This window comes from Pteronotus mesoamericanus, unplaced genomic scaffold, assembly GCF_021234165.1.
Source record: "Pteronotus mesoamericanus isolate MK-2021 breed Mesoamerican mustached bat unplaced genomic scaffold, CSHL_Meso_final contig_75, whole genome shotgun sequence".
Lineage (NCBI taxonomy): Eukaryota > Metazoa > Chordata > Mammalia > Chiroptera > Mormoopidae > Pteronotus > Pteronotus mesoamericanus.
Window position 1 is genome coordinate 10,859,753 of NW_026555249.1, and position 20,011 is coordinate 10,879,763.

General features: G+C 44.5%; 1 protein-coding gene across 1 annotated transcript in view; it reads right to left on the bottom strand.

Moving 5' to 3' along the window:
* Positions 1–20,011, bottom strand: part of OXCT1 (3-oxoacid CoA-transferase 1) — a 135,502-nt gene that overhangs the window by 113,370 nt on the left and 2,121 nt on the right. The window contains exons 2-5 of the mRNA XM_054583977.1: positions 14,224–14,332; positions 12,785–12,875; positions 4,500–4,635; positions 1,504–1,653 (exon numbers count right to left, since the gene is read on the bottom strand). Coding sequence (XP_054439952.1) covers positions 1,504–1,653; positions 4,500–4,635; positions 12,785–12,875; positions 14,224–14,332 — 486 coding nt within the window. The remainder of the gene's footprint in view (positions 1–1,503; positions 1,654–4,499; positions 4,636–12,784; positions 12,876–14,223; positions 14,333–20,011) is intronic.

Genomic DNA, 20,011 nt, shown 5'->3' on the forward strand with positions numbered 1-20,011 from the left:
CTCATTCTCCTATTTTATTCAGGCCTCCCTACCAAGTGCCACCTCCACAGCGAGCTTCCCTGGCCACTGGTCACTCTCTCTGCCTGACCCTACTTGACTTTTCTTCACAGCATTTTCAGAATATGTGTTTGTCTATCCATTCCCTTGTCAGTTCCTGCACCACAGGGGGGCTTGGTCTAGACCACCCTTGTCCACCACACTTAGACCAGTTCCTGGGGAAGAGCAGGAGCTCAATCAACATCACTGCATGAAGGGATTCACTCACTTCTTAAGACAAGAAAGGGCGATAAACAGCGAGTTGCTTCAAGAAACTATTTGTCATATTCCTAGGGGATCTGGACAAAATTCCAAAACTACTAGACTCCAAGAATAAATGAGCCCAGGTGTTCCGGACGAAATCTTATTTACCCCATGTTTTCCCAGGGTGAGATAATGCTCGTAAGCTCTCAAAACATGAGCCCATTTTTTCTGGGCATCTTTCTCTGTATTACTAAGATCCACTTTAATCATTAGACTTCTCTTTTAGTCTGTCAAGAAATTTTTGAGCTTAATGGAGGCAATAAAGAAAGAAGCAGCACAGAACATAAGGAATGTTAGTAAAAGCTGAGTCCATCCCAAGCAGAAAGGCAAAGCTCGGAGGACGGACTCAGCTCACAGGCAGCACTGAACAGCGCCTTCCCCCAAAAGGGAGGTGCAGAGCTAACCCCTGGGCCAGCAGCAAAGTGGTAAGGGATCCCCTCTGGAGCCTGAGTTTCCACCTCTCTAGAGATGAGCTGGGCATTTCTGTGACCCATGTTAACTTTCTTAGGCCCTGTGGGCAGGGAGAAGGGGAAGATTCTAAAACCACGGTAGTGATGTATTAGCCTGTGTAAGTTTAAAAGATGGCTCAAATTTGAGTTATTTCAAATATCTAGAGTTTTACTCTTTTCTAATATGTGAGTGAAGTCACCAAGCATAAAGGCAGGTCGAGCATGTCCAGTACACAAAAGGGAGGAGGCGCTGTGAAGCCCCCACTCATCCCACGGCAGGATTATAACTGTCTCCCATGTTTTTTAGGATTGTAGACTAACTTGTGATTTCCCTGGATTGATTGATTGATTGATTGATTTTTGGTCCTTCAATCACAAAAGAGTTGAGCATGAATAATTTCATGTATGAAACAGCTACTCTATTTTCCACTGAAGCATAATCAACGACTATAAAGGCTTCTCCATTTGTAAAAATCTACCCCCCCAAATTAGTTCAGTTAACTAATCTTAACTCACACATCTTACATGGGTTCCAGTTTTTTATCATTTACTTATTCCAATTTCTCTTTGAGATTTCCATCACTAGTAGATGCTCAGCTTTGGCTGGCAATTTTACTTAACACAGTTCAGATTCACAGATGACAGTGTCTGTCCTCACACAGAGGTGACTTGATACTTACTTACACCCAGCGAGCCACCAGAACCCTCTGCTGACAGCAACGTCCGGCGTCACCTGGACGGCCGCACTCCTTACCTCTCTGGGCTTGCTGGCGATGGCGACGCTGCCGTCCTTGTTGTACTTGATCGGTGCCCCTCCTTCCTGCACCAGGGTCCCATAGCCTGTGCTCGTGTAAAAGGCAGGCACCCCGGCCCCGCCGGCCCGGATCCTCTCTGCGAGTGTGCCCTGCAGGAGAGCAAGCAACCCCGTGGAAGGACACAGAAGAAGCATGCCGTCAGACGCCGGGTCTGCCCTCCAGACATTTATAGTGTCCTCACTATAAATGGGCACGTTTCCCTCACAGCTGTGTGCCAGAGACTAATTTAAATCACTCACGGCCCCTCTGGACAACAGCCTCTCCATTCTGAACCCACAAAGGGTAACTGCTTATTTGCATAATGGTACTTTCGGCTTCCACATCTTCTGCTGGCTTCTTGACATGCGTCTGTAATATTTTTAAATGAATTTTCACATCTGAAGTATGCAACTTCAACTATATACACTCAAAAACGTAAAATTACATTTTGTGTTTTACTGTGTGTTATATGTAGGTACGGCCTGAACCTTATCATTAGTGAGAATAACTGGTTTTTCTAGAATAACAACATAAAGCATTCAATTTTCTTTAGAATTTATTCTAAACCATTCTCGTATTTTATCTATAATATTATCTGAGAAAAATCGAAAGTTAAGCAAACAATACAACATACAGGCAGAAGCCAAGACTACTTCAAATTTTGTTCAGAGAAGGAACAGCTGCAGGCAAAGTTCCTTTGCACTTTCTGCTGATCCTTTTCACCTCCCCAGGAACGAGACATTTCAAGCCTAACCTTCCTAACTCCGCGACCCCCAACTGCCTTTGCACCCAGTGAGCCCACAGGGAATAAACTTGGGCCCTGAACGTTCCCCAACACCCTCCCTACCCCACAAACTGCTGCTACGCTCCAGCTACCTCAAGGTCGAACTACAGAACTAAATGGCTGATTAGTAGTAAGAACTAGGTTAGGCATTAACGACAAGGTGTTAATATTGTTCCAACCTGAGAACAATTTTGTACATTAACTGGGGCCTTTAAATACTAAACTCAGAGAAGGGAGACTAATGGTTAGGATTTCAAATCCTGAGTCACTCAAGCATGTGGGTTATTCTGGGGAAGAAGGGCCTCGTGGCTTAGCTGAAAATCTTGCAGGTAACTACTCTACCTCTCCATCCAGTGGAACGAGGTGACTCCACTTTGTGCTCTGGGTATTTTAAGTTAACAGCAATCACGAAAGTTCAATCCTCAAACAATCTTAATACCACCTCTAGTTTAAAATGGTTGTTTTACGTCCACCCACCCTGAACCACTCGACTCCTCCTCTGTGTCCAGCTGGGCAAGGGCTGAACACGCGGCATTTCTGCTGAAAGGGCCCGTGCGGGCACCCAAGGCCTGCCCCGCCATGCCCCAGAGGGAGTCCTGAGCCCCGGCGCTTCAGCAGCACGTCTCCCTGGCTCTCAGGCCACAAAACAAGTCGCCAGAGCCAATGTTTGTTTATGTGCCACTGAACTCGGGAGGGAGACCCCAGCCTCTTCAGCTTAAAGGAAGACTGTGAACGAAGCATTGAGGAAGTGCCTCTCCCACATGCAGGACCTCTGACAAAATCAGGAGGAACACAAAAGGCAGACAAGGTTTATTTTCAACGGCTCCGAAAAAGGAAGGATAAGGTATCCCAACCTAGAATGTGAACAAGGAAAGTATACGCTATGCACTGAATTATGTCCCCCCCAAATTATTAAAGCCCGAACCCCCAATTAATGACGGTATTTGGAGATAAGGCCTATACGGAAGTCATTAAGGTTAAATGGTACCATAACAGTAGGTCCCTGATCCAACAGGATTAGGGTTCTTGAAAGAAGAGACCCCAGAGTGCTCCCTGGCACAGCCCCCCAGCCTACCTCTCTCTCTGCATACCCTCGCTCCCTCTACGGCCCCCCACCAAGAGCCGAACCAGCTGACACCTTCCCAGCAGGACAATGAGAAACAAATTCCTACTGTTTAATCCACCAGTCTGTGGTATTTTATCAGTGTCACAAGCAGGCTAAAACAATCTATCTTTTGTTAATTTAAAAAAGAAATTGCTTCAAATGAAAACAGGCTAAATACCAAGCTCAGTGCAGAGATACGAGAGGCACAGGTGCCAATACCGCACCGCGGCCGTGTGTGACCACAAGGGACACTGGGAAGCCTCAGGGACAAGAAACAGTCCCCTCACGCACGCTCTCTCTAGACAAGCATGTAATACGATGGAATTACAGAAATCTTTTTATAAAATCCTGCTACATTCCATTATCACTAGTTTGATGAAGTTGGGGTGATAATATTTTCTGTTGACAAGACGAAAGGGGAGCGGCAGGCTCGGTTTCGGGGCCTACGTCAAAAAGGAAGACCGACACACGCAGCCTGCAGACCCTATCGGCATAAATGCCTTCGGAAGGCTTGCCCACCTCTGCTGCAGACTCCTCAGTGATCTGAAAGACAGGCGCAGAATACGCGCAGGAAACCAGGAGGGGAGACTTGCAAGATTAACGCCGGTAACTGCCTGCTTTGTGAGGACGTTTCCCTGGAGACCGAGCCCAGATCCCAGCACTTGCTCTGATATAGTCAGTTTTACACTCAAGGACTTTACTCTCCTGATATATCTCCACAAGACCAGATTCCACACAAATTACTCATCCCATGGTTCCTATGCTTGACTTTGAGGATAATCCTCAAACATTTCAGCAAGTCCTTTTGCAGGCTTCCAGCACAATTTACGTTAAAATATAATTTACATTATACTTTAAAATGTATCCTGTAGCCTAGATATTTTTATTAGAAATACCTCCTTTTTCTGTTGCATAGCAACAGAAAATATTAGACTCCAGTAATCGACAGGTGTGACCTACAAAACAGCATTCTCTCCGCTTTACCTGTCTCGCACAAAGACATTTTAAGGGGGAAGAAATTGTAAAATAGGTGAGCATTGTAAGAGAAAAGCAGAGAACTTTCTTACCTGAGGTGTCAGCTCTACTTCCAATTCACCAGATAAGTACTGTCGTTCAAATTCTGCATTTTCTCCCACGTACGAGGAGACCATGCGTTTTATCTGCTTGGACTGAAGTAAAAGGCCCAGGCCGAAGTTGTCAACCCTGGAGGGAAATGGAAGCAGCTTTCAGTCACAGGAACGTCTGACAGAACACTGATACCGCCGACATTCAAAACCACAAAATGGGGTTAATTTAGAGGAATCTAAAGGAATCCCATCTACGAGGCATTTCACCCACATTCTCTCACGGCCCCCACCACCCCAAGGGCCCTGCAAGGCGACTATTCTTACTTTACAGTCGAGGAAACTGAACTTCAAAATATTTAAGTGACTCTTTTCCCCAATACCTTGGGAAGTGACAGAGCCAGTACTCAAACCCGCGCGCGTCCTGCGGTTCTACCCGCCCCTTTCATTCGTCCCCCTGCTCCAGGGGGGCCCGGGTTAGAAGATGAGCAAAGAGACAGACAGGTCTGGCCCTGGGCCGCAGAGGGACGTAAGTGCAAAGGCAATGCCTCGGTCCCACCCCGCACGGACCCCAAAGGAAGGTTTGCCGGGAGAATCCCTGTCTGTCCAAGAAGGGGGTCAGGAGCATTCTCCTATTTAAAAGACAAAATGGCAGACTCTTGAAATAAGGACCTAATTATGAATAACTAGGGCCATTTTCCCTGTATGATAGATACTTGACTCATGAAGACTGAAACACTTAAACATTTTTAACAAAATAAAAAATTAGGAAATTAATCATAAACCAGCAAAAAGATATAGATGGCAAGAATAACACTGTATATGTTAAGTTACATATAATATGGTTTGGTATCTCTGCTAATAGGGACATTTAAGCTATTCTTTCAAACGGTGCTGGTAGTGTCAGCTTTTTTCATTAAGTGATGGATCTTTAAATTTGCGCCTTTCTTTTCAAAGCAAAATATACCTAAAATTTCAAGCAAAGTCAATGTGATACGACAGATGGACGACTGAATGAGTACTTTTCCATTTCTAGTCGTCTTATCCATCTCTAGCACTCAAGAGTCTCAAAAATACTTTAACCAACTGAAGAAAGCATTTCTAAGGTACTCAACAACACTTGAACTTAAGCTCTAAAACTACTGACTATTTTTAAAAGAAAAACAGTGAGAACCACAGCGAGACATCACTACAACCACAAACAAAATGGCTAAATAAAAAAGAAGGCAATACCAAGTGTTGGCAGGGATGTAGAACAACCAGAACTCTCATACACACTGAGGGGAATGTAAATTGATACAACCACTTTGGGCAAACTACTAGTAGTAGTTTTGTGCGTGTCATATGCTATGAGTCAATGATTCCACTTGCACCATTGCTGGGTATTGATTTGTACCCAACAGAACACATACTTACGTTCCACAAAAGACACACACAGGAACATTCACAGTAGCACTACTCATTATGGCCCCCAGACTGAAGCCTCCCAAATGCCCATCAACAGCAGGATGGATAAATACATAGTGGTGTGTCCACAAAATGCAATATTATACAGCAATGAGAATGAATGATCTACAACCCCTAGCAACAATAGAGGGCTGGTGCTGACAGACAAAACGTTGAGTGAAAGAAACACAGCAGAGTACATGCTGAATTATTCCTTGTATATGAAGTTCAAAGTCGGACAAAACTGATGGGTAAGATCAGAGGCAAGGATCACAGTTAACCCTGGTCGTGGAGAGGAGAATACTGGCTGGAAGGGGCCCTTTGGGGGTACAGGCCTCTTCTTTACTCCATTTCTTTATCTGGGAGATGGTTACATGGGTGGGCAGCCTGTAAAAAACCATCAGGTGTATACCTATGATATATCCACTTTTCTGGTGCTCTACGTTCCCGTAAAGTTTTGGAAAGATAGAAATGTAGAGATAAAGGCCAGAGTACCTCCTAGAAACACAGTCTTCATTTGTGAACTCTCCCTCCTAATTCCTTGAGTGTCCTGACGGCTCCTCCCCCGTGAAGTCTGTGTCATCTACACGGTCCACTCATCCTACAGTCGTATACAGAGTTCTTACTGCACCCCAGGGCGGGTAGGTCAGGCCCTGGGCCGTGGGCAGCTCTGAGCTTCTCAAAGAAAAGACAGGCTAACCTGTCCTTGCAACAGAGGGCGTGCGTGCTGAGAGGAGTCTGCACGAGGTGCGACGCGAAGGCAGGAGCTGGAGAGGCCGACGGTGTCACGAGGGTGACACCAACGACTCGTAGGAAAACAGTCTCTGAGAGCAGAGCAGAGGGTGTGGAGGGCGTGAGGGAAAGAGGCGGAGGGGCAGCTTTGAAGACGTGTGCGACGGCGTGACAGGTGGGCCGGCTGTGCCCCTGCCTGAAGCCACACCAAGCCCTTCGCGGCGAAGGATGGGGGAGACCCTGTGAATAACTGTAAGCAGAAAATCACGGGGTGTACAATTCCCTGGAGAGGCCCAGAGAGGAAAGGCAAGAAAACGAGGTAAGAGGCTTGACTGACATGGTCCGAAAGAGCAACGCGGAGGCTCTGAACTACGGCAGCCGCAATGGGAAGGGAGCAGAAGGGACAACGTGGGTGAAATCACTGCTAGGACTTGTTGTCCCCCTGCTGCAGGTGAAGAGCCATTCCAGAATTCTGGCTTTGGCATGGAAAACGGTGGAAGAATATAAGCTTAACGATCGCTAGTGACAGCCACGTGCTCGACTGGCACGGCGGCAAGGACGCAGCCCGGTACGACAGCCCACGATGGTTCTCCCGACCACCTTTTCTCCCACCTTCACGCCACGCTGCACCCTCGCACACCTCACACGCACCCCCCACACAAGCGGCCATTCCCGTTCCGCTGGCCCTTTCCCGGCTCTCAGAGCGCGTCGCTAATAAGCCCCGGCCTCCCGCGGCGGTCCTGCCACCTGGACGCTTCCAAGCAATCCCCGAACAGGTAGCCGTCAACCTTCTTCTAGACTTGTCTCATACTCCTAGCCTCCCAATACTGAATCTAGGGGCCTCCCCACCCCCACCCTGTGGGTAGAAAAGGGAGCCACGTGACTTACGCTCACTTGTTTCAAAAGAAAACTAGAGCCTAAACAAGTATTTTCAAGCGTACCGTTTGCCGTATGGGCGAATTCCCTGGAGATTAATAATACAGTTGTCCATTAGAGGGCTCCAAACCCTGAAGATTCTCTGTGTCTCCTGAAAACTTAGTTCCTCCCTGCACTTCCAAACACAGCGTGCCTGTTTCTGAATAGTTTTCACCACCTCGTAGTGAACACCTAAGTAGGCCCTCGGTTCTCCGGGTTAACGATCCTGTTTCCTTAAATTCAGCTCCACCTGCAGCCTGCACCCTCTCACCTGATGGCAGCCCCATCCTTAGGGACCTTCAGCCCAAAACCAAGGGGGAGATCTTGGACCTCTCTTTCAAAATCTACCCAGAACCCGAGCCTTTCTCTCCCCATCCTCTGCGCCCTTCACCATCTCTTACCTCAAAGCCGCGGTAACCTTCTCAGCTGCTACCCCTGGCCCTTATGACCTACTCACAAAATGACAGCCCAAACTACGGGCGCGAAAGATAAAACGCTCTGCTCCAACCTGCAGCGGTATCCACGCACGCCTGGTGGAAACACAGTCTCCGGGTGGCCCACAGGCCCCGCGTGATGGGAAGCCTGGTCAGGCCTCCTACCCCACTCCTCCCACTTCCTTTCGCTCCACCTCTGCTGGCCTCCTGCAAAGCGGGCATCAAGGGTAAGTGGTGACGGAAGGAGGCTTGCCTTGGGGTGCAGTGCACACAATACAGTGCACAGATGATGCCTTATAGGATTGCACCCCTGAAACTGAGATGATTTTATTAACCAATGTCACCCCCATAAATTCAATGTAAAGAAAGAATCGTGTTAAAAATACAAGGCACCAGGCATCCTGACTTGACGCTGGCCTTCCCGTGTCTCCAAGCTCTTCCCTGAGACCTCTGCATGGCTCACCCCCGGGCATCCGGCAAGTCTCTGGACAGCCGTCTTCCGCGAGTCCCGCCTTGCTCGCCCCCGCTGGCACGTACCAAAGCTGCCCCTCCACCTTCATGCTCCCACCTGCCTTTGCTCCAGTTCTTTTCTGCGTGGCACTGTAACCTGCTATCATACTGCAAGTTTACTCGTTTTGTTACGTTGACTACTTACTGTCCGCCTCTCCCCATTGGGATGTAAGGCCCACAAAGGCAGAGCACTTGCCCTGTTCTGCCCACTGTTGTACCCCCGCCCCCAGCACCTGAAAGCACAGACAACGCAGAGAGGGCGCGAGACAGACACGCATTAGCATAGGACAAAGGAATTCACTGCTCGATTTCAGTTCCCCCTCCTCGTTGGCTCCTCTCTAGTAAGAATGAAAATCGTCGAGTCTTAATGTGGGACATTCTCTCTTTGCCCCTGCCCTCCCCACCCCTGCATCCATCCAGCCTGCCCCACGCCCAGGACAGCGGACCCACGTGGACTGAAGCACGTGCTCCCTCGCCCTGTGGCTTTGGGCTGGAGTCAGCCAGTGGGAGGCAGCCCAGGAGGCTCGGGGGTGAGAGCAGTACCAGGATGTACACTGCACTCCTGGCTCGCTTCCTGGCAAGCCGTAGCGCCCCGGACGGGCTCCTCTCCAAGGCCATCTTCCGGGTGCTGACAGTTCCCCTCGTCATTCCACCAGGCTTAGGGCTGTGGGCCTGTCCCTAGCTCCGGGGGCCAGTACTCACGCTGCTTTCCCCGAGTCCTGGCCATTCCTTCAGGGAGCCCCTTCGGTAAGCTTCCCTCAATGACCCAGTAGGAAAGTACCAGTATAGCCTCTGGAGTCCTTCAAATTACATCCTAACAGTACGGTCCCTCTGCTTTCTGTGGTGGTAAACATCTGAAACTCCCTCCACGCACTCAGCCCCATACCATTTGTTGACCTGGGATGTTTTCTAACCACCTTTTCATGGGTCTCTGTTTGGCTTTTCAACCTATTACACACTTGAACTTGGCTCTGTTTGGAGAGGGCCTCTCTGTATTTGTTGATCTTGGCTCTGGAAATGAAGTGTATTTATTTTGAGTGTTTTTTTTCTTCTTCTTTCTTTACTTTGTTTCTGGACTAGAACCTGGCATGCCAACCAAGCAATGCATAAGACGCCCTGCCCCGGCCACACCCGGGCCGGTAGACAGTTAGTGTGCAGGCCTCAGAGATGCTGGGAGGCAGCTAATACAAGTGTCTTTCTTGCCTACAATGATACAAAAATGGAAAGGCAAGGTCTTTACAATATAAAAGAGAAGAAAGACATACGTGATCTTTTGCAAATAAGGCCATAATAATTTTCATAGAGAAACATATATTGACACATTTCGCAGCTTTGATAGCAAAGCTAATTCTGATGAGTTTTCAAAGGGATTACCTTGTTTGCCATCAATACCCAACATTCTTCTAGGATACCTACCAAGAAGAAAATTTAACCTTTTTCCTGTAGCACAACAAACTTGGGTTTCAAACATTTTAGTGGTCACAGAAATCTAAAGCCAAGAATTAAGTAAAGAGATACATTAATGTAAGGCAAAAAATATTTCATGGAAGATATCAATGTTCTGCAAGTATTTATGAAATCATTTTCATATTCTGAAATCTCATTAATTGGCTAATGTAGCCAAAATTCATCTAACAAGAATAAAGTTGCAACCATATATCAAACTGTATTCCTTACTCTTATTTTAGACATACTTAAATATCAATTATACAACTTATATTTACTCTGATCATGTTAAGAGTATTAAAAGAAAAAAGTGCTGTCTTTAGACAGAAGGTTAATTTATGACATAGTTATATGGGAAAACTGAAATCTTCTATAAGCTGAGCAAATTCAAGTGCATACTCCAGGAAGTGGTAGCCCTTCCCAGATAAAATAGCCAAATCTCGGGAGATGCTCCCAGTCAGCCAAGGTGGCCTCGATCTCTCCGCTGAGCCCTTCGGAGGTGCAGTCACCTAGACAAAGAAGCAACAGGAACAGCGAAGGAGCCACCGGTCTTCATCTCCTGCTTCAAAATCATTGGTGCAGGACCAGAAATGTTATTTTGAGTGGGTCCTTACAGAATTCTTGTACCTGATTAGGACAGTACTATACACAGGTAACAACAGTACTGTAATCACAAGCACAGGTACATACCAGGTCTGTCTGGAAAAATGGGGGTTTGCATGACACCGACATAACCTGGCAGCCAAGGAGAGGGGACTGGAATGCACATGTGTGAACAGTGACAACTCCACCGTACTAGTCAGCAGGGGAAGTAGGCACTGTTAGGTGAACTTGTGTACTGTGTGGCCATTGCATTCAAAAAGACTAAGTGAGTAGAGCAACAAATCTGCATCAGATTTTGCATTAAGCTTGAACGTTCCTCCGTGGAAACTACTTGGATGATTCAGAAGGCCTCAGCTCTGGGCAACTGGTGATGTGCTAATATACAGTTTGTTGTGAGATTTGGTTCATACATATAATTCATATGTTAAGGTCTTCCAAAAATCAATGAAAGGCACATTGTCAGTTTTTCCCATCTTCCTAATCAATCCACATCAAAGTACTGATTCATCTGAGTGATCCTGGGGAGGGCCTCTCTGATCTGGACTAATAGATACTATTCCACACCAAGCCAGTGGTTCCTCAGGGCAACCGGTCTTCCTGATTATTAAAAACAGAACAACGAAAGAAAACAATCTGGAATCCTGAGCTTTGTAAAGACGTCCAATTCAGGCAGATCTTTCCATAAAAAGAGACTTTTCTGATGAAAAAATAATTATTACTTCTAAATCCAAGTTCTCTCCATTCACCAAACATTTCAAACCATGGCATTAGCTCTCCAGTGAAGCAATGCTAAGCCTTCCTCATTTATCTGACTCAAATAACCCCTCCTGTAGACCTGTAGGAGTTAACCCCCTAATACAGCGAATCCGCTGCCCATGCAGGTGTGCCTAGCGCCTTCTCTGTGATTCATGAAGTGCAAGAGGTTATTGGTACCCACTCTGCATGAAGAATTTGTATATTACACCATCCCTTGTAAGCACTGCGCTATCTGGAAGACCCAACAAAGTGCCGATCCTCAAAAGTATTTTTAATAAATATAAAGTCAGATCAAAGGGCACTGGCTGTGATTAAGAAATATCAAGTGGCCATGAATAAGTTACATCTCTATGTACAGACGAGTTTCCTCTGTGAAATGAGGGGGAACAGCTGAGGGCTGCAGTCCCGTCCAGCTCTAGCGTGCAGTGGTTCTGAGACTGACGGGCTAACAAGCAGGGAGCAGAAAACAACTAAGTACCAGGAGCAGCCGGTAACATGTAGCAGAGAAAATAAATACAAGTCAGGATACACAGAAAGGCTGAAAGTCTCCAACGCTATTCAGAAAGGGGCAAGATCCATGAAGGCTTCAAAGAGTCTATACTTTTAGGATAAGGCTTCTTTAAAGATATGTACCTTGAGAGGTATTCTGAAAAATGGGAAAGATGGGGGTACAAAGAGAAGAGAACCTTCCAGATAAAAAGAGTGGCATACATATATCCAGGAAAGGAAAAATGAGCAAAAATGTAGGACCAATTTTGTATCCTAGATAACCTGTGCTATTTATTCTAAGTTGTATTTTTGTCAATAGGCTAAACTGCCAATTTAGTTAATATTTAAAATAATTTTAACATCTTTAGTCTTTCATTATTGACAGAGCTGATGACTTGTCATTGTGTATAAAAATGGCTTTTCCTCCCTAACTCAGCATATATTAATGTGTACGTCATTCACTATTAAAATGTTATGGTTTATTGTTGACAGTTTTGATGCGGTCTTCTGTCTTAAGTGCTGGCTGCCTAGTCTCCTCCTTCTACCAAGACCAGCAGCCTTTTTAGTGATGAGTGGTGTTCCTTACATACCGTCCAGGGTGATGGCATAATCTCAAGAAAGACTTAAAACAGATATCAAGTTGATATCCACCTTAAAGGAACGTCTCTAAATTTTTAAATGCAGGATTCAATTTGAAATATAGATATTTTAACTTTAACAATATATTTGAAATTAAAATAACAGCACATCAGTCTAAGATATAAAATTATGCAAGTCTCCTTTATTTACGATTATGAAGTATGGTAACAAAAGTATCTGAATAAGTTGTAACCGCCACACCTGAGCTTGTTAACGAGCACATTGCTCATGAAAACAGGGATTTAATTGATAGACTTTGTTTCAATATTATGGAGAATTCTCATTTCTTTCAAATCACGTGTGTTGACAGGCACTTACCCTGCGTTATTGCTGACCGCTGTGAGCCCTTTGACCCCGGTCTTGAGTAAAGCTCCAATAAGATTCTCTGGAATTCCACATAACCCGAAACCTAAGTAAGCCAAAAAACAAACAGTATGTGAAGAGAGTAATATTGTTTCAGGGAAATGTGTGTGTTATTCTGTTTTAGTAAAAAAAGAAAATGTATAAAGCACATTATTAGCACTGCACTATCTGGAAGACCCTACTACTAAGTAAAATAGCTCAGATAGAGCTCAGCAACTCAATAAATGGTCATAAAGCTGTATCCAAATGTTTGGCACCGATAGGTAGCACCAGACACCACTCTCAAGTCCCTGATTCATAAGGATAAAGCCAAGTGCAGTGTGTTACTATGGCTACACATCAATTACTGTCCCACTTTATATTTAATGCCAATACAGTCACCTTTTCAAGCCTATTTGTTTTATATGCCTCAGTATATTTTGCAGAATTGGAAGCCTAGGCTAATGACGTTCATTTCTCTACATTTTCTACAATTCCTCAAATGGCACTGGGTTTAAAGTGGACACTCAATGACTGATCAAAGGGAGGATTTTGAGGTTGGGCAGCCCTCAAAATAAACTTTGATTCCTGTGGCCAAAACCCATGAACCCAAAGAAATTCATAAGAGTCAGGCAGCACGTTTCATGAGACAGTGGTTCTAAATGACATTCCAAACAAAAGAAGCACTTGAACTTGGGAGGCTCAGTAACGGTGAGCCACTTAGGGTTCCCTCACTCGTAAAACAGGACAGAACAAAAGCAGTGGCCAGGTGTGGGCCGATGAGATCAACGCAAAGGTCTCAAGTAAAATGGAATTTCCGAAAACTACCGCTTTTTTTAAAGCTACCAGTAAGATATCACCACGGGAAGCTTCAGGTTTTCAAAATAATTTTTTAAAAAAACACACAAAATGAATGAGAGAGTAAAAATATAAAGTTCTAAACTTTGCTAAAGTTTCAGGAAGGAGGCGTTAATAAAAATAATAGATAATACAATAGGTAATAAGTAGATCAGATAAGATAACGCATAAATAATAACTAAGTAGTAACTGGCATTTCTTTTAATTTTTTATTGTATTTTTCCCATTATCATTTAGTCCCATTATACCTCCTCCCCGCACCAGCACCACCCGCTTGTTGTCCGTGTCCGTGAGCCCTTTTCCCATTTTGCTCCGTCCCTCCAGCCCCCAGCCTCCCCCGCCCTTAGCTGTCATTTGCTCTCCATCTATGAGTCTGTCTCTGTTTTGCTTGTTAGCTCCGTGTGGTCATTAGATTCCACAGAACGGATGAAATCACATGGTACTTGTCTTACCCTGACGGCATTCCTAATCTGCATAGCTTTGCTACTGTGCTTTCCCTGCTTTGCTAAAAACATAAGGGGATGCCCTTAAAACAAGAAAACGACGCTATTACTCACCACCAACCAGGATCTTGGCACCATCAGGGATGTCTTTCACAGCTTCCACTGGATCCTTGTAAAATTTGGTGTGGTGACGCGAGCTGGTAGAAAAGTAGCCAACCCATCCCTGAAACATTAAAAAACAACTTTTAGTGAATTATCATGTGGGAGATACATCTTTACTTTACATGTATAGCAGTTTATTCAATTTTTATTCAAAGAGGACAATTCCACTATGTCCTCTTTGAAAAGAGCAGGGCTGGAAGTAGTTCGCCTTAAGAGTGGAATGGACATACTCTATCTACAGATTAGCACTGGAATCCCTTGTGATCTATGCCTTCTCTTATACAAGGGAAAATTCTGTGCTATTTGTGGCCACCCAGAAGTGGCCACCCACATGCTAGCACTCAAATTCCCAATAATGGCACCATCAAGCTCTGGGTGGGTGGCTCAGCGGGATGGAGCATCATCCCAGGCACCAAAAGGTTGCGGATTCAATCCCCAGTTGGGGCATGTACAGAGGCAACCAATCAATCTTTCTTTCTCTTTCTCTCTCCCTCCCTAACTAAAAAAAAAAAAAAACAACAACAAACAAAAAAATCAATGAAACATATACACACATCCTCAGGTGATGATTCAAAAAGTAAATAATGGCAACAACAAGCATCGATTTCTGACAGTAACCTAACCTTCCATGTTAGCAGCAAATACTGAGAACCTATTACATGACAACTACTTTGTTATTTACTCCAGTCTAATAAATATTAAATCAAGATTTCTTCTCTCAGGTACAGCATGACCAGTACAAATACCACATAATCAGGCCCAGCGCAGCCTGGGGTAAGATAATGTCTCCTAAAAGGACAAGTGAAGAACAGTACACAAAATCACTCATCTCTCTGCCAGGCTTAGAGTTTACCCGAGCTGCTGAAAAGCAGCACACTACGGGGTTGGCCAAAAAGCCCATTTAGCTTTTTCCATAAAATAAGACACACCTTTCATTTTCACCAATAACCGTATTATTTAAGATATTTTGAGTATGTTGGCTATCTCCCACATGGTATAATGTTGATTGTTCTCAATTAATGAATCGATTTGATCACTATCAACTTCAACTGGTCTGCCCAACCGTGGAGCATCGTTCAGTGAGAGATCTCCAGCACGAAACTTCGCAAACCACTTTTGACATGTTCAATCAGTCACAGCACCTTCTCCATGCACTGCACAAATCTTCTTTTGTGTTTCAGTTGCATTTTTACATTTCTTGAAATGATAAAGCATAACATGCCAAAAATGTTGCTTATTTTCTTCCATCTCCAATATTAAAATGACTATACAAAAATTCACCAATTTTGACGTTTTCTTTAAATGCATGCTGACATGACAGCTGTCACAACACAATCTAAAAAGTTATTTCAAATGAAGTTCAAGACAACTAAGTGCTAGGAGGGCCATCTTACAGGAAAAACCAAGCAAACCCAATATTAGCCGCAAAGGATCAATGGCTAGAATTACTGTTACCTAGAGAGCGTTCATAATGAGTTTTAAACTGTTTCGATCTTTATACTTCAACCACAACACGGACAGGGAAAATTAGAAAGTCATTACGTTGTAAGCAATCATTCCTTCTCAGTCTCTCTTATTAGATATATATGAAATCTCCCCTTTATTCTTCTCATATATTCAACCTAAAAAGAGGGAGTAGAGCGAAGGATGCCTGACTCCTGATATGCTGCCCCAAAGCAAGTCTGCTGCCCATCAGCCTCCCAGGCAGGCACCCTGTCGGGGTCAAGGTAATGGCATAAAAGCATGTCTATCATTCTTTTCTTCCTCTAAGAACTCCATGTAGAAAAAGAGTCAATTAGTACAAAAGCCTATCTAAGGGCACTATACTGAAAGTCAATGAGACTGGCAGAGGTAGAGGTTACACAGATGACTTTTGTCCCTTTAAATTTCAACCTTGGTCAAGGACAGGTAAGGAAGGCGGTAGACCTGGCGCACTGCCCAAACACGGGGAAATCAGTGGAAACGGAGAAAGGAAAGGGCTTTCTTTTATCTTCAAGGAGCAAGGATTTATTTGATTCTGTTTTAAATACACACATATACACAAAGATATTTTTAATCTTGGAAATTAAAAGTTTGGAGCCTGGATAAATAGGTCAACAGAGAGTAAAATAAAGTTGAAAATATCATCTAGAAACAAGAGAAGAGAAAAATACATAAATATCAAAAAAAGAAAGAAAAATACTGATATCTAGTCCAACCAACTCATCTTACAGGCCACGTTTCTGAAGCTTAGAAAGATCTTGTAATTCACCCAACGGTTTTAGAGCAAGACCAGATCCCAGGTTTGCACCTTCTATCATGGGGTTCTTCTACCACAACATATGCCTTGTCATGTTTTTTTAAAAGCCCTCGATCTTCTTCTACTTCTATTTCCTTATTTATAGACAATGGATCTTTATGAGTGTCCTCTTTTCTCATTAAGAAGTCTGCTGTCAGTCTCCAGTGAAGGGCAAAGAGTCTTAGCAGCCCCGGAGGAAAGAAATGAAGGACTTCGTCTACACCTGAGTCTTCTGCGGGGTGACGTTGCCTGGAACTATTTATCCGCAGACTGAGAAACGTGTTTCTTGTAGAGAGGAAGTCAGAAGAAAACACACTTCCACAGACCCAGAGACCAAGTCGCGCAGCACAGGCGAGGCAGGGACTCCCTTCCTTTCTTTCAGTGGATAATCGATGCTTTCGTTACAATCAGAAATTACTGAGGTGCTTGCCCCCCAAAAAACGTACTTTGGAAATGTTTTAGAAAAGACCCAAGAGTTTCGCATTTACCCAGATAACCAAAAGTTTAAAAGCAATGAAGGTGGACTCACGTGTCCAGTGAATTTGAGAAGAACTGTCAGGATAATGAAGAATTTACAGACATTCAACTTTGGTTTTTTTCAGATTTAATACATTCAGTTGGCAGTACCTGTTGACATTATCTAGGCGTTATAATGACATTTGACATCTGTTGATTGAGAAACCAATAGCGCGGCATAATGGGCCACACTCCCCGCCTCTGAAGACAAGGCACATGTACTGCCAACACCTTCTAAGATTACGCAGCGAGGCGGGGGAGTATGTCTCTAATAATATCTACCTCCCTTTTTCCCTTAGATAACAGAATGCAAAGAGGAGCTCTAAACTGCTCTCAAATTGACCTCTACTCTCTAATATATTTTAAATACTAAAACAATGATATGAAAAGACCCAAGCACCATCTGCTAAATAAACAAGTAACCTTCAAGTTTCCCAGGTTACCTAAAAGAATGAAGAGAAATGAAATGTTCAGCTTTGACATCTATTTATTCTGGGAATAACTTTTTTTTTCCCACCAAGGTCATTCTTTACGTTCACATAATGTATTTCGTTTTGTTTTTCCACTCTCCTGCCTTCTGCAAATTTCCATTTCATTATTACCACTATTGCTACTATTACTATCAGGGGAGCAAAATAATAATGGTTCAGTATTGAAGAGTTAGAAATAATCAAAATCCTTAGAGTGCAGAATTTTTTTCTATTTAACCCATTTCTTTTAAAGTCATTTCCATAAGTTAAACTTTGTCTACAAATACCATCTACTTCAAATTCTTACACTTAACCTTTGAGGTTTGATTCCACTGCTGAGCCCAAATTTTATCACAAGACTTCCCGATCCAGAATCTCCTTCCACCCTAACCACTTCTACCATTATTTTTTGCACCTAAATTTCTCTTTTTCCTGTCATTCAATTCGCCAGAGCTTAATGAAAATGTACTTTGTCTTGAAGCTCTTTCAAGGAAAATTCAAAAAGCACACCGCTTTTTCATTTTTTAGTAAATTTTATCTTAATGATACGGAACTGTACACCCAGGCGATATTTACCTTGTCATTTTACAGTTAAATAAGTCAGGACATAGGAAGATTGATATGCCCTTTAAGTATCAAAAGTCTGATAAACAGAAGTGGGGAGGGGAGGCCATGTGGAAAGAGGTGAGGAACCCATGTTAGAAGGGACAGGCGGCAGGTACACACATTCACAGTCCTGCAAGAGCAGGCATGGTCAGTGCCAGCAGGAGGTGCTGATGTGCGCCAAAATGCTTTCACTGTGCAGGGGAGGTAAAATAATTTTCCTTCTACCCTTTGAAGTTCTTCTCACTGCTGCTCTGATTGTGACCTTGACATGAGACAGAATGACAGAAAAAAAAATGACCCAATGTATCATGTACTTACAGGGGTTCCCCAAGAATAGGGGACTCAAGGGAAAAATGGGCAGTTGAGGCTCACATGCTAACGTGCGCTAAAGAGAAGGGGTGTGTGTGTGTGGCAAGGGGGGGGCGGGGGGTGCTGTGGTTTGGGACTCAGAGGGAGGGAAGGCAACTGCTTCCTTTAAACAATGAGGCACGTAGAGGACCTGGACCAAGCTGGCCTGGCCGGGTTCCTGTCTGCCACACAGTAGGGCCATTACAGTCGCGTATGACAATGGTGCCTCCCTTCCTGGAGCAGGCCCTCTATCTAAATTCTTTCAGGCAGGGAGGGGGAAGGTCAAAGCTCTCTCCTGAGTCATTCCAGACTGAAAATACCAGACTGAAATAATGAATATCCCAAAAAGGCACCTTTGGGGCAGCAAACTGTCCTTCCCCTCAGCTGTGCGGCACGGAAGCAGCGTGCCCATGGTGAAATGTTCACGGTAAAAAAAGCACTACCAACGAGGCACTTACGACGTGAATAAATCACAAGGTGGTCCCAGGGAGTTACTGACACCAGGCAAGGCTCCCTAGCAGTGGCATACTTTGCTTTTGAGGGGACATCCCTCAAGGCTGGTGCAGGGCCCGGCAGACCCTCTGAAGGAGCACAGTTGGAGAGCTGCACTCTGCCTGGTGCATCAGAAGCCTGAGGGGCTGTCCTAGAGCAGAATCACTAATGAGATGGGGAATCCAGCAAGGGGCCGCTGCATGAGTGAGGGGACAGAGGGGTGGAAGGCTCGGCACGTTCAGGGACATTCAAGGCCAGGTCCCATGGAGAGAGGCTCAAGAACAGGCTGGAGAGGGAGACTGAGGCAGGCTGCGCAAGCCGTTAAAGTCCACATTAAGGAGTTTCAGCTTCATGTCTCAACGAGGCAGGAACAGGGACACTTTGGAAACGGACAGATGTCACAACTCTCACAGGAAAATCTACATCAAGAAAGTGGCAGAGGAACTCATTGTTTCATTCACCCATCCACTTATTCAAAATATCTATTTTTATCAAATATAGTAAATATTGGGGATAGCGCTAAAAAAGACAAAAACATACACACATAGTGCCTTTGCTGGTGAAACTTACAAGCTAGCAAGTCTAATAGTAAATAATTACAAAATTATTACATGTGGCACAAGTGATCAACTAGCAGTAGAGAAAGGAGAGAATACTTCCAAGCTTTCACACTGGGTGAATACTTGTCTGTTAACCACAGTGAAAACAAAACACGGGAAGGAAAAGCCATGTGATAGCTGGTGCTTCCTGAGTCAGAAAGAGCTTGAAGTGCTGACGGACATCGGACATCGCGGTGGAGTGGCCCAGCAAACTATACTCGAAGGACTGAAGCTCAGGGGTCTGGGCTTGGAGAAAGACCTGGGAAAAGAGAGTTCCGAGGAAGAGAAGTAGCTGAAGTGTTCACAGCAATTTTTTTCCAGTAACAATGTTCTATAATGAATGGAAAATAGTACTAAACGCTCCCTCGGAAATAGAAGTGGAGGCAGGAAGTTACCTTCTGACGGCCTTTCCTAATCTAAGTTCATGCCGG